The sequence below is a fragment of the Coregonus lavaretus genome, assembly GCF_964263955.1.
Source record: "Coregonus lavaretus genome assembly, chromosome: 23".
Classification (NCBI taxonomy): domain Eukaryota; kingdom Metazoa; phylum Chordata; class Actinopteri; order Salmoniformes; family Salmonidae; genus Coregonus; species Coregonus lavaretus.
In genome coordinates, this window is record NC_140010.1 from 23906669 (window position 1) to 23921974 (window position 15306).

At 44.2% G+C, this 15306-nt stretch overlaps 1 protein-coding gene across 2 annotated transcripts in view; it reads right to left on the reverse strand.

Annotated features, from left to right (window-relative positions):
* The window catches only part of LOC311098958 (E3 ubiquitin-protein ligase COP1-like), a 40606-nt gene that overhangs the window by 14021 nt on the left and 11279 nt on the right, over nucleotides 1–15306 (reverse strand). For both annotated transcript variants that reach the window (XM_084139525.1, XM_084139524.1), the window contains exons 9-13: nucleotides 11131–11191; nucleotides 10729–10843; nucleotides 10295–10430; nucleotides 9555–9698; nucleotides 9242–9350 (exon numbers count right to left, since the gene is read on the reverse strand). In XM_084139525.1, coding sequence (XP_083995651.1) covers nucleotides 9242–9350; nucleotides 9555–9698; nucleotides 10295–10430; nucleotides 10729–10843; nucleotides 11131–11191 — 565 coding nt within the window. The remainder of the gene's footprint in view (nucleotides 1–9241; nucleotides 9351–9554; nucleotides 9699–10294; nucleotides 10431–10728; nucleotides 10844–11130; nucleotides 11192–15306) is intronic.

A 15306-nucleotide genomic window follows, 5' to 3' on the forward strand; every position in this document is an offset into this window, starting at 1 on the left:
GTCTGATGGTGATGTGGATATACTCCAAATACATATCCCAAATGCAATAAATTATCTCACTCCACTACATTTTTATAGAAAGTTAGAAAAATAGGTAAGATCTTGCTACCATTGAAAGGTAAATACCTGTCTATTTGTGGAAAAATCACCCTGATTAACTCTTTAGTATTATCCCAGTTTACCTACAGTTGAAGTCGGAAGTTTACATACAACTCAGTTTTTCACAATTCCTGACATTTAATCCTAGTACAAATTCCCTGTCTTAGGTCAGTTAGGATCACCACTTTAGCTTAAGAATGTGAAATGTCAGAATAATAGTAGAGAGAATGATTTATTTCAGCCTTTATTTCTTTCATCACATTCCCAGTGGGTCAGAAGTTTACATACACTCAATTAGTATTTGGTAGTATTGCCTTTAAATTGTTTTAACTTGAGTCAAACGTTTCAGGTAGCCTTCCACAAGCATCCCACAATAAGTTGGGTGAATTTTGGCCCATTCCTCCTGACAGAGCTGGTGTAACTGAGTCAGGTTTGTAGGCCTCCTTGCTCGCACACGCTTTTTCAGTTCTGCCCACACATTTTCTATAGGATTGAGGTCAGGGCTTTGTGATGGCCATTCCAATACCTTGATTTTGTTGTCCTTAAGCCATTTTGCCACAACTTTGGAAGTATGCTTTGGGTCATTGTCCATTTGGAAGATCCATTTGCGACCAAGCTTCCTGACTGATGTCTTGAGATGTTGCTTCAATATATCCACAACATTTTCCTTCCTCATGATGCCATCTATTTTGTGAAGTGCACCAGTCCCTCATGCAGCAAAGCACCCCCACAGCATGATGCTGCCACCCCCGTGCTTCACGGTTGGGATGGTGTTCTTTGGCTTGCAAGCACCCCTTTTTGGTCCAATCATTATGGCCAAACAGTTCTATTTTTGTTTCATCAGACCAGAGGACATTTCTCCAAAAAGTACAATCTTTGTCCCCATGTGCAGTTGCAAACCAAAGGCTTGACAGCTGTCCCATATAGATTGCAAAATAGTTGGGAAGAGATTTTTGACGTACCGATTCCATGGAATAGTGTTTATAAACTGACACGCAAAACGTGTCAGTTCATATTATTATACAAAATTCTTGCTACCAATAGAATGTTATTTATATGGGTGATACAATCTTCCCAGCTCTGTTGATTTTGCTGCGAAGAGACAGAATCGTTAGATAATTTGTTTTGCTACAGTCCATTTGTAGCTTGTTTTTGGTCACAGGTCCAGGAATGGCTGAAGGATTGCAATATTTACCTGGAGCTAACCCTGCAGATAGCACTACTGGGTGATCTGAAAAGTCATAGTCAATCGATCAATAATATAATAATACTTTTAGCAAAAATGTTTATTTTCAATTTACAATCTGTAGAAACCATGAGACTAGAAGGGCTCAGAACTTTTGTGAAACATCACAGTACAGTTAAAAAATATATGGCAAATAGAAATCCAATATGGATGGTGTTAAGAGATAGATGGGAGGTGTTGAATGGAGCTGAAGAATGGGACTAATAACAACAAAATAACTAATGTAAAGTATACTGTGTCCATAATAAGTATATAGGTTATAGGTTGAGAGCTTTTGTGAAAGAGCACAGTTAGAAAGATATGGCATATAGAGGCAAACCAGATGGACATCATGAAAATGATCGGAGAGGTTGAGGGTAGAGGAAGTTCAGGAGTAAAATCAAACAAAATATAATTATTGTAAAATTATGTTTCACTGAGTAGTGGCTGAAAGACGACACGGATAATATAGAGCTGGCGGGATATTCCATGCATCGGCAGGACAGAGAAGCTACGTCTGGTAAGACGAGGGGCGGGGGTGTGTGTCTATTTGTCAATAATCGCTGGGGCATGATGTCTAATATTAAAGAAGTCTCAAGGTATTGCTCGCCTGAGGTAGAGTACCTTATGATAAGCTGTTGACCACACTATCTACCAAGAGAGTTCTCATCTATATTATTCGTAGCCGTCTAATTTACCACCACAAACCGATGCTGGCACTAAGACTGCACTCAACGAGCTGTATAAGGCCATAAGCAAACAAGAAAATGCTCATCCAGAAGCGGCGCTCCTTGTGGGCGGGGACTTTAATGCAGGCAAACTTACATCCGTTTCACCTCATTTCTACCTGCATGTCACATTACATTTACATTTTAGCCATTTAGCAGACGCTCTTATCTAGAGCGACTTACAGCAGTGAGTGCATACATTTTCATACTGGTTCCCCGTGGGAATCCAACCCACAACCCTGGCGTTGCGAGTGTCATGCTCTACGAAGTGAGGCACACCTCTCCAGTCCAAGTCCTCCATACTCCCAGACATGCCCTGGCTCCTGTTTTAGATTAAATCCCAAATTATACCCTATCCCCTATATCGTGCACTAGTAGGGAGGAGGGCCTTCAGTCTCACATGAATCCCCTCAGAGGGAGGCTGGTGCGTTGGCTGCCCCGCTGCTGATGCATGTCCACGGTCTGCCCCCCTAGAGGACCCAGGGTTGGGTACAGGGCCAGGGTCTGGGCCAGCCTCCTTCAGGCTCCCGTTCTGGAACTGTACGGTGAATGTACAGTTGTACACATGTGCAACCAAAGGGAATTTTTTTTGACCACCTTTACTCCACACACAGAGCCACATACAAAGCTCTCCCTCGCCCTCCATTTGGCAAATCTGACCATAATTCTATCCTCCTGATTCCTGCTCACAAGCATAAACTAAAGCAGGATGTACCAGTGACTCGCTCAATACGGAAGTGACGCAGATGCTACGCTACAGGACTGTTTTGCTAGCACAGACTGGGATATGTTCAGGGTTTATCCAATGGCATTGAGGAGTATACCACCTCAGTCATCGGCTTCATCAATAAGTGCATCGACGACGTCGTCCCCACAGTGATTGTACGTACATATCACAACCAGAAGCCATGGATTACAGGCAACAACAAGCTAAAGGCTAGCGCTGTCACTTTCAAGGAACGGGACACTAATCCGGATGCTTATAGGAAATCCCGCTACGCCCTCAAACGAACAATCACACAGGCAAAGCATCAATACAGGACTAAGATTGAATCCTACTACACCGGCTCTGACGCTCGTCGAATGTGGCAGGGCTTGAAAACTATTACGGACTACAAAGGGAAACCCAGCCGCGAGTTGCCCAGTGACACGAGCCTACCAGACGAGCTAAATGCCATTTATGCTCGCTTCGAGGCAAGCAACACTGAATCATGTATGAGAGCACCAGCTGTTCTGGACGACCGTGTGATAACGCGCTCAGTAGCCGATGTGAGCAACACCATTAAACATGTCAACATTCACAAAGCCGCGGGGCCAGACGGATTACCAGGATGTGTACTCAAAGCATTTTCAACCTCTCCCTGACCAAGTCTGTAATACCTACATGTTTCAAGCAGACCACCACAGTCCCTGTGCCCAAGGAAGCGAAGGTAACCTGCCTAAATGATTACCGCCCCGTAGCACTCACGTCGGTAGCCATGAAGTGCATTGAAAGGCTGGTCATGGCTCACATCAACAGCATCATCCCGGATACCCTAGACCCACTCCAATTCGCATATCCCCCCAAAAGATTCACAGATGACGCAATCTCAATCGCACACCACACTGCCCTTTCCCACCTGGCCAAAAGGAACACATATGTGAGAATGCTGTTCATTGACTACAGCTCAACGTTCAACACCATAGTGCCCACAAAGCTCATCACTAAGTTAAGGAACCTGGGATTAAACACCTCCCTCTGCAACTGGATCCTGGACTTCCTGACAGGCCACCCCCAGGTGGTAAGGGTAGGCAACAACACGTCTGCCACACTGATCCTCAACACTGGGGCCCCTCAGGGGTGCGTGCTTTGTTCCCTCCTGTACTCCCTGTTCACCCACGACTGCGTGGCCAAACACCACTCTAACGCCTGATCACCGACAACGATGAGACAGCCTATAGGAAGGAGGTCAGAGACCTGGCAGTGTGGTGCCAGGACAACAACCTCTCCCTCAATGTGAGCAAGACAAAGAAGCTGATCGTGAACTACAGGAAAAGGTGAGCCGAACAGGCCCCCATTAACATCGACGGGGCTGTAGTGGAGCTGGTCGAGAGTTTCATGTTCCTTGGTTTCCACATCACCAACAAACTATCATGGTCCAAACACACCAAGACAGTCGTGAAGAAGGCACGACAACACCTTTTCCCCCCCAGGAGACTGAAAAGATTTGGCATGGGTTCCCAGATCCTCAAAAAGTTCTACAGCTGCACCATCGAGAGCATCCGGACCGGTTGCATCACCGCCTGGTATGGCAACTGACCGTAAGGCGCTGCAGAGGGTTGTGCGTACGGCCCAGTACATCACTGGGGCCAAGCTTCCGGCCTTCCAAAACCTATATATTAGGCAGTGTCAGAGGAAAGCCCGAGAAATTGTCAAAGACTTCAGTCACCCAAGTCATTGACTGTTTCTCTCTGCAACCGCACGGCAAGCGGTACCGGAGTGCCAGGTCTAGGACCAAAACGCTCCTTAACAGCTTCTACCCCCAAGCCATAAGACTGCTGAACAATTAATCAAATGGCCACCCGGACTATTTACCCCGGCCCCTCCATTTGTTTTTACACTGCTGCTACCCGCTGTCTGTTATCTATGCATAGTCACTTTACCCATACCTACAAATTAACTTGACTAACCTGTACCCCCGCACATTGACTCAGTACCGGTACGCCCTGTATGTATATGTATATATACAGTGGGGAGAACAAGTATTTGATACACTGCCGATTTTGCAGGTTTTCCTACTTACAAAGCATGTAGAGGTCTGAAATGTTTATCATAGGTACACTTCAACTGTGAGAGACGGAATCTAAAACAAAAATCCAAAAAAATCACATTGTATGATTTTTAAGTAATTAATTTGCATTTTATTGCATGACATAAGTATTTGATACATCAGAAAATCAGAACTTAATATTTGGTACAGAAACCTTTGTTTGCAATTACAGAGATCATACGTTTCCTGTAGGTCTTGACCAGGTTTGCACACACTGCAGCAGGGATTTTGGCCCACTCCTCCATACAGACCTTCTCCAGATCCTTCAGGTTTCGGGGCTGTCGCTGGGCAATACGGACGTTCAGCTCCCTCCAAAGATTTTCTATTGGGTTCAGGTCTGGAGACTGGCTAGGCCACTCCAGGACCTTGAGATGCTTCTTACGGAGACACTCCTTAGTTGCCCTGGCTGTGTGTTTCGGGTCGTTGTCATGCTGGAAGACCCAGCCACGACCCATCTTCAATGCTCTTACTGAGGGAAGGAGGTTGTTGGCCAAGATCTCGCGATACATGGCCCCATCCATCCTCCCCTCAATACGGTGCAGTCGTCCTGTCCCTTTGCAGAAAAGCATCCCCAAAGAATGATGGTTCCACCTCCATGCTTCACGGTTGAGATGGTGTTCTTGAGGTTGTACTCATCCTTCTTCTTCCTCAAAACACGGCGAGTGGAGTTAAGACCAAAAAGCTCAATTTTTTTCTCATCAGACCACATGACCTTCTCCCATTCCTCCTCTGGATCATCCAGATGGTCATTGGCAAACTTCAGACGGGCCTGGACATGCGCTGGCTTGAGCAGGGGGTCCTTGCGTGCGCTGCAGGATTTTAATCCAAGACGGCGTAGTGTGTTACTAATGGTTTTCTTTGAGACTGTGGTCCCAGCTTTCTTCAGGTCTTTGACCAGGTCCTGCCGTGTAGTTCTGGGCTGATCCCTCACCTTCCTCATGATCATTGATGCCCCACGAGGTGAGATCTTGCATGGAGCCCCAGACCGAGGGTGATTGACCGTCATCTTGAACTTCTTCCATTTTCTAATAATTGCGCCAACAGTTGTTGCCTTCTCACCAAGCTGCTTGCCTATTGTCCTGTAGCCCATCCCAGCCTTGTGCAGGTCTACAATTTTATCCCTGATGTCCTTACACAGCTCTCTGGTCTTGGCCATTGTGGAGAGGTTGGAGTCTGTTTGATTGAGTGTGTGGACAGGTGTCTTTTATACAGGTAACGAGTTCAAACAGGTGCAGTTAATACAGGTAATGAGTGGAGAACAGGAGGGCTTCTTAAAGAAAAACTAACAGGTCTGTGAGAGCCGGAATTCTTACTGGTTGGTAGGTGATCAAATACTTATGTCATGCAATAAAATGCAAATTAATTACTTAAAAATCATACAATGTGATTTTCTGGATTTTTGTTTTAGATTCCGTCTCTTGCAGTTGAAGTGTACCTATGATAAAAATTACAGACCTCCACATGCTTTGTAAGTAGGAAAAGTGTATCAAATACTTACTCTCCCCACTGTGTGTGTGTGTATATATATATATATATATATATATATATATATATATATATATATATATAGCCTCTTTATTGTTATTTTATTGTGTTACATTTTATTATTTTTTACTTTAGTTTATTTGGTAAATATTTTCTTAACTCTTTCTTGAACTGCATTGTTGGTTAAGGGCTTGTAAGTAAGCATTTCAAGGTAAGGTCTACACCGGTTGTATTTGGCGCATGTGACAAATAAAGTTTGATTTGAAGTCCCTGCAGCAATGTTCCAACATCTAGTGGAAAGCCTTCCCAGAAGAGTAGAAGCTGTCATAGCAGCAAAGGGGGTACCAACTCCATATTAATGCCCATGTTTTTGGAATGAGATGTTCGACGAGCAAGTGTCAACATAATTTTGGTCACGTAGTGTATTTAGGTTGGGGGAAAAGTCGATGCGAAACATTGTTGAATTCAAACATTCTGCTGACAGGTCCACAACAATTTGCCATCGTTTTCTCACTCAGAAACTGATAGTCCTTTTCCAGATACAGTATAAATGACTGCTAAACATTTAAACATTCTGCCAACACAGTAAATAGGGTAGGCTACAGTATTGATGTGCGATAGAAGCACAACATCATAAGCCTATTTAATCTCAGAGCCTATACAAAGGCAAGACATAGAAACACAATTATCTATTGATAAACAAAATATTTAACAACAATTGGTCCTTTGCATAGAAGTGTAGCATACTTTTAAATTGTTTCCAATACAGTGAGGGAAAAAGTATTTGATCCCCTGCTGATTTTGTACGTTTGCCCACTGACAAAGAAATGATCAGTCTATAATTTTAATGGTAGGTTTATTTGAACAGTGAGAGACAGAATAACAACAAAAAAATCCAGAAAAAACGTATGTCAAAACTGTTATAAATTGATTTCCAAACTCTCCACCATGGCCAAGACCAAAGAGCTCTCCAAGGATGTCAGGGGCAAGATTGTAGACCTACACAAGGCTGGAATGGGCTACAAGACCATCGCCAAGCAGCTTGGTGAGAAGGTGACAACAGTTGGTATGATTATTCGCAAATGGAAGAAACACAAAATAACTGTCAAATCTCCCTCGGCCTGGGGCTCCATGCAAGATCTCACCTCGTGGAGTTGCAATGATCATGAGAACGGTGAGGAATCAGCCCAGAACTACACGGGAGGATCTTGTCAATGATCTCAAGACAGCTGGGACCATAGTCACCAAGAAAACAATTGGTAACACACTACGCTGTGAAGGACTGAAATCCTGCAGCGCCCGCAAGGTCCCCCTGCTCAAGAAAGCACATATACATGCCCGTCTGAAGTTTGCCAATGAACATCTGAATTATTCAGAGGAGAACTGGGTGAAAGTGTTGTGGTCAGATGAGACCAAAATTTAGCTCTTTGGCATTACATTTACATTTTAGTCATTTAGCAGACGCTCTTATCCAGAGCGACTTACAGTTAAGTGAGTGCATACATTATGATTATTTTATTTTATTCATACTGGCCCCCCGTGGGAATCGAACCCACAACCCTGGCGTTGCAAACGCCATGCTCTACCAACTGAGCTATATCCCTGCCGGCCATTCCCTCCCATAACCTGGACGACGCTGGGCCAATTGTGCGCCGCCCCATGGGTCTCCCAGTCGCGGCCGGCTACTACAGAGCCTGGATTCGAACCAGGATCTCTAGTGGCACAGCTAGCACTGCGATGCAGTGCCTTAGACCACTGCGCCACTCGGGAGACCTGGCATCAACTCAACTCGCCGTGTTTGGTGGAGGAGGAATGCTGCCTGTGACCCCAAGAACACCATCCCCACCGTCAAACATGGAGGTGGAAACATTATGCTTTGGGGGTGTTTTTCTGCTAAGGGGACAGGACAACTTCACCGCATCAAAAGGGACGATGGACGGGGCCACGAACCGTCAAATCTTGGGTGAGAACCTCCTTCCCTCAGCCAGGGCATTGAAAATGGGTCGTGGATGGGTATTTCAGCATGACAATGACCCAAAACACACGGCCAAGGCAACAAAGGAGTGGCTCAAGAAGAAGCACATTAAGGTCCTGGAGTGGCCTAGCCAGTCTCCAGACCTTAATCCCATAGCCTCGAAACCTTAATGACTTGGAGAAGATCTGCAAAGAGGAGTGGGACAAAATCCCTCCTGAGATGTGTGCAAACCTGCTGGCCAACTACAAGAAACGTCTGACCTCTGTGATTGCCAACAAGGGTTTTGCCACCAAGTACTAAGTCATGTTTTGCAGAGGGGTCAAATACTTATTTCCCTCATTAAAATGCAAATCAATTTATAACATCTTTTACATGAGTTTTTCTGGATTTTTTAGTTGTTATTATGTCTCTCACTGTTCAAATAAACCTCCCATTAAAACTATAGACTGATCATTTCTTTGTCAGTGGGCAAACGTACAAAATCAGCAGGGGATCAAATAATTTTTTTCCTCACTGTATACAGTCAATCTTGCAGGATGCGGGGACAGACACTCGATATAGGCAGCATGTATGTTTAGTTTTAAAAAGCCACAGCAAAATATCAAAACATTCTGCCCACACATCTACAGAAATGTGATCAAATACACCATTGCTATTTCTTTTACAAACTGCCGTGACCTAATTCCAACAGTGCCAAATTATACAGCAAATAAGGGGCGTTGTGACCATAAAAGGTGAATGGAAGGCGTTTTCCAGATGGAGTTTTAATGCTCGTTCACACGTGAGCAGTTTTACCATAGGTCTGATTTGTAATGGGAAACGTGTATATATGGCGTGCGCCTTGTTAATTAATCTCCATATTTTTTGACGTACTTATTATTTTCAGAAATGGTGCATGAAGATATTTTGTGGTGCATACCTGATAGACCTTTGACCTTTGGCCAGTGAAACCATCCCACAGAATGACTGTTCCCTCGTAGTCGCTGCTAGCCAACAGATTCTTGTGGTAGCTGCTCCAGCTGATACAGCTGAAATACAAAACACATGGGGATGTAAGAGCCGAGACCTGTTCTTCCATGATTCTATGAGGATTAATGAATATGCTAGATATAGAAAACATATACATAAATCTATGCCGGCATTTAAAACAAAATCCCAAATTGTTAAAAGTGTATAGTTTCTATTGTAATACAAAGTGGGTGACTCAACGTTAAGACAGGGTGAAAGGGCACCTGATTTTGGAGTTGCACGTCATTTCATTGACTGGGTAATGAATGTCCACAGCATCCTGGATCACAGTTCCATATTCAAACACCTTGATTTTCTTGGTGACGCCAGCGATGGCAAAGTAATCACCGTCTCGGTCAAATTCAATGCTGCATAGACAGAGAGAGAGCAAAACATCAAGCTCAATAAGAGGTCACATCAAACAAGTAACACAATGGTAAGTTTAGGTGCAATGAAGCATTATTTCATGATATGTAAAGCATGGTAGTCTATTCCCTTTATAGTGCAGAGCACTACTTTTGACCAATACTATATAGGGAATGGGGCGCCAAATGGGAAACACACCTTGTCTCCCATTAGATTGTATTTTTTCCATAGAGATAGAGGTAGATAAGAGATAGAGGTAGCAACAGACATTGTAGTGCCTTCTGCTACACTCCAGTGGCAAATTAAAGATGTATTGTGATACAGGATCGCCCTCTGCAGGTCAAAGTGCAAACTAACCATTAGGATGGAGCTAAATCTTACAAGTAGAATGACAAAGCTGGTGGACGCAATGGGCCGGTTTCCATTCAAATTAAACCTAGTCTTGGACTAAAAAGAAAGCCAAAGGAGTATCTACACTGAAATATATTTTTAGTCCAGGACTAGGCTTGATCAAGGTCTGGGAAAATGGCCCTATGACAGTAACTAATTAGCTAAGCCATCAAAGGTTTTGTGTTTGACAGTTGTGGGTTGACATTACCTAGAGACAATACTGGAGCCGTTGTAGAGATCACTAGCATAAGACAGAGTCGCCAACGGCCGCACAGAGTTGAAGCGTGTGAACTTTGAGAGACACTCCATGAAATCATCCAGTTGATTTAAGTTCCTGGTGTCATCTAAAACAAGACAAACAATAAATATCAAATCCAGAACACCATTAGAAAATGAATAATGTTTTAGTTGTTTATTATGGGATTTGTCCTCAAGCCTAAAATATGTTCTGCAAGATAATGTAGTTTAGTCAACTATAAGTTAAACCTAGAGGGTTGTTGTTGTGGTCGTTTGTGGGAGATGCAGTCAACCTTCTTCTTTTGGAATACAAGGACATGACTTTACCCAGATATGGACCTCATTCCAGAGAAGCCCTTTTAGTAGCGCTGTATAATCCACATTTTACTGAAACCTAGAGGGTACCTGTTATCCGTGTCATCCGGTCAGAGAAGTAGCATTGCTCCAGATCTTCAAAGTGCGCTGTGAGCCTCTTTCTCCGAGAAGCCAGAGTGCTGTTGTACCATGTTTGCCTCTTCCCCTGATGGTGAAATAGAACATTTAAAATCACAGACATGAGACACTAAACACATTTGGAGATCGTGAACCTGAAACACCAACATCAATGGTTCTCTATGGCTGCGTTCCGATTCTCCACCCTTCTCCCAGTGTAAACTTGCACACTTTCTCGCATGGATTTAACAAATGGTGAAAACACACCCCAGCCAATGCTTACACCAATCCTATGCATTTACATTCATGACTAGAAGGGTGGATAATTGGGATGCAGCGTATGCCTATCAGAAAACTACAGTGGGTCAGACTTACCTGTGAAGCTCCACCAAAACCTGGAGGTTGACTCACGTACTCTGTCGAATCTATAAGACTACTGCAAAGACAAGACTTAGTTGCCGTAAGTATGTGTGTGTGTAAAAACTCAGCAAAAAAAAAGAAACTTCCTCTCACTGTCAACTGCGTATATTTTCAGCAAACTTAACATGTGAAAATATTTGTATGAACAAAACAAGATTCAACAACTAAGACATAAACTGAACAAGTTCCACAGACATGTGACTAACAGAAATTGAATAATGTGTCCTTGAACAAAGGGGGAGTCAAAATCTAAAGTAACAGTCAGTATCTGGTGTGGCCACCAGCTGCATTAAGTACTGCAGTGCATCTCCTCCTCATGGCCTGCCCCAGATTTGCCAGTTCTTGCTGTGAGATGTTACCCCACTCTTCCATTAAGGCACCTGCAAGTTCCCAGACATTTTTGGGGGGAATGGCCCTAGCCCTCACCCTCCGATACAACAGGTCCCAGACATGCTCAATGGGATTGAGATCCGGGCTCTTCGCTGGCCATGGCAGAACACTGACATTCCTGTCTTGCATGAAATCACGCACAGAACGAGCAGTATGGCTGGTGGCATTATCATGCTGGAGGGTCATGTCAGGATGAACCTGCAGGAAGGGTACCACATGAGGGAGGAGGATGTCTTCCCTGTAACGCACAGCGTTGAGATTGCCTGCAATGACAACAAGCTCAGTCCGATGATGCTGTGACACACAGCCCCAGACCATGACGGACCCTTCACCTCGATCCAGAGTACAGGCCTCGGTGTAATGCTCATTCCTTCGACAATAAACGCAAATCCGACCATCACCCCTGGTGAGACAAAACTGACGTGACTCGTCAGTGAAGAGCACTTTTTGCCAGTCTTGTCTGGTCCAGCGACGGTGGGTTTATGCCCATAGGCGACGTTGTTGCCGGTGATGTCTGGTGAGGACCTGCCTTACAACAGGCCTACAAGCCCTCAGTCCAGCCTCTCTCAGCCTTTTGCGGACAGTCTGAGCACTGATGGAAGGATTGTACGTTCCTGGTGTAACTCGGGCAGTTGTTGTTGCCATCCTGTACCTGTCCCGCAGGTGTGATGTTCAGATGTACCGATCCTGTGCAAGTGTTGTTACACGTGGTCTGCCACGGCAAGGACGATCAGCTGTTCGTCCTGTCTCCCTGTAGCGCTGTCTTAGGCGTCTCACAGTACGGACATTGCAATTTATTGCCCTGGCCACATCTGCAGTCCTCATGCCTCCTTGCAGCGTGCCTAAGCCACATTCACGCAGATGAGCAGGGACCCTGGGCATCTTTCTTTTGGTGTCAGTAGAAAAGCCTCTTTAGGTGTCCCAAGTTTTCATAACTGTGACCTTAATTGCCTACCGTCTGTAAGCTGTTAGTGTCTTAACGACCGTTCCACAGGTGCATGTTCAATAATTGTTTATGGTTCATTGATCAAGCATGGGAAACGGTGTTTAAACCCTTTACAATGAAGATCTGTGAACTTATTTGGATTTTTACAAATTATCTTTGAAAGACAGGGTCCTGAAAATGGGATGTTTCTTTTTTTGCTGAGTTTATATATATATATATATATATATATATATATATATATACACACACACATACAGTGGGGAGAACAAGTATTTGATACACTGCCGATTTTGCAGGTTTTCCTACTTACAAAGCATGTAGAGGTCTGTAATTTTTATCATAGGTACACTTCAACTGTGAGAGACAGAATCTAAAACAAAAATCCAGAAAATCACATTGTATGATTTTTAAGTAATTAATTTGCATTTTATTGCATGACATAAGTATTTGATCACCTACCAACCAGTAAGAATTCCGGCTCTCACAGACCTGTTAGTTTTTCTTTAAGAAGCCCTCCTGTTCTCCACTCATTACCTGTATTAACTGCACCTGTTTGAACTCGCTACCTGTATAAAAGACACCTGTCCACACACTCAATCAAACAGACTCCAACAACTCCACAATGGCCAAGACCAGAGAGCTGTGTAAGGACATCAGGGATAACATTGTAGACCTACACAAGGCTGGGATGGGCTACAGGATAATAGGCAAGCAGCAGGTGAGAAGGCAACAACTGTTGGCGCAATTATTAGAAAATGGAAGAAGTTCAAGATGATGGTCAATCACCCTCAGTCTGGGACTCCATGCAAGATCTCACCTCGTGGGGCATCAATGATCATGAGGAAGGTGAGGGATCAGCCCAGAACTACACGGCAGGACCTGGTCAATGACCTGAAGAGAGCTGGGACCACAGTCTCAAAGAAAACCATTAGTAACACACTATGCCGTCATGGATTAAAATCCTGCAGCGCACACAAGGTCCCCCTGCTCAAGCCAGCGCATGTCCAGGGCCGTCTGAAGTTTGCCGATGACCATCTGGATGATCCAGAGGAGGAATGGGAGAAGGTCATGTGGTCTGATGAGACAAAAATAGAGCTTTTTTGTCTAAACTCCACTTGCCGTGTTCGGAGGAAGAAGAAGGATGAGTACAACCCCAAGAACACCATCCCAACCGTGAAGCATGGAGGTGGAAACATCATTCTTTGGGGATGCTTTTCTGCAAAGGGACAGGACGACTGCCCCGTATTGAGGGGAGGATGGATGGGGCCATGTATCGCGAGATCTTGGCCAACAACCTCCTTCCCTCAGTAAGAGCATTGAAGATGGGTCGTGGCTGGGTCTTCCAGCATGACAACGACCCGAAACACACAGCCAGGGCAACTAAGGAGTGGCTCCGTAAGAAGCATCTCAAGGTCCTGGAGTGGCCTAGCCAGTCTCCAGACCTGAACCCAATAGAACATCTTTGGAGGGAGCTGAAAGTCCGTATTGCCCAGCGACAGCCCCGAAACCTGAAGGATCTGGAGAAGGTCTGTATGGAGGAGTGGGCCAAAATCCCTGCTGCAGTGTGTGCAAACCTGGTCAAGACCTACAGGAAACGTATGATCTCTGTAATTGCAAACAAAGGTTTCTGTACCAAATATTAAGTTCTGCTTTTCTGATGTATCAAATACTTATGTCATGCAATAAAATGCAAATGAATTACTTAAAAATCATACAATGTGATTTTCTGGATTTTTTTTTAGATTCCGTCTCTCACAGTTGATGTGTACCTATGATAAAAATTATAGACCTCTACATGCTTTGTAAATAGGAAATCCTGCAAAAACGGCAGTGTATCAAATACTTGTTCTCCCCACTGTATATATACATATACATACAGGGCGTACCGGTACTGAGTCAATGTGCGGGGGCAAAATGAAAAGATACACACAGTGGGGAAAAAAGTATTTAGTCAGCCACCAATTGTGCAAGTTCTCCCACTAAAAAGATGAGAGAGGCCTGTAATTTTCATCATAGGTACACGTCAACTATGACAGACAAAATGAGAAAAATTATTCCAGAAAAATCACATTGTAGGATTTTTTATGAATTTATTTGCAAATGATGGTGGAAAATAAGTATTTGGTCAATAACAAAAGTTTCTCAATACTTTGTTATATACCCTTTGTTGGCAATGACACAGGTCAAACGTTTTCTGTAAGTCTTCACAAGGTTTTCACACACTGTTGCTGGTATTTTGGCCTCCATGCAGATCTCCTCTAGAGCAGTGATGTTTTGGGGCTGTCGCTGGGCAACACGGACTTTCAACTCCCTCCAAAGATTTTCTATGGGGTTGAGATCTGGAGACTGGCTAAGCCACTCCAGGACCTTGAAATGCTTCTTACGAAGCCACTTCTTCGTTGCCCGGGCGGTGTGTTTGGGATCATTGTCATGCTGAAAGACCCAGCCACGTTTCATCTTCAATGCCCTTGCTGATGGAAGGAGGTTTTCACTCAAAATCTCACGATACATGACCCCATTAATTCTTTCCTTTACACGGATCAGTCGTCCTGGTCCCTTTGCAGAAAAACAGCCCCAAAGTATGATGTTTCCACCCCCATGCTTCACAGTAGGTATGGTGTTCTTTGGATGCAACTCAGCAATCTTTGTCCTACAAACATGACGAGTTGAGATTAAACCAAAAAGTTATATTTTGGTTTCATCTGACCATATGACATTCTCCCAATCCTCTTCTGGATCATCCAAATGCACTTCAGACGGGCCTGGACATGTACTGGCTTAAGCAGGGGGACACG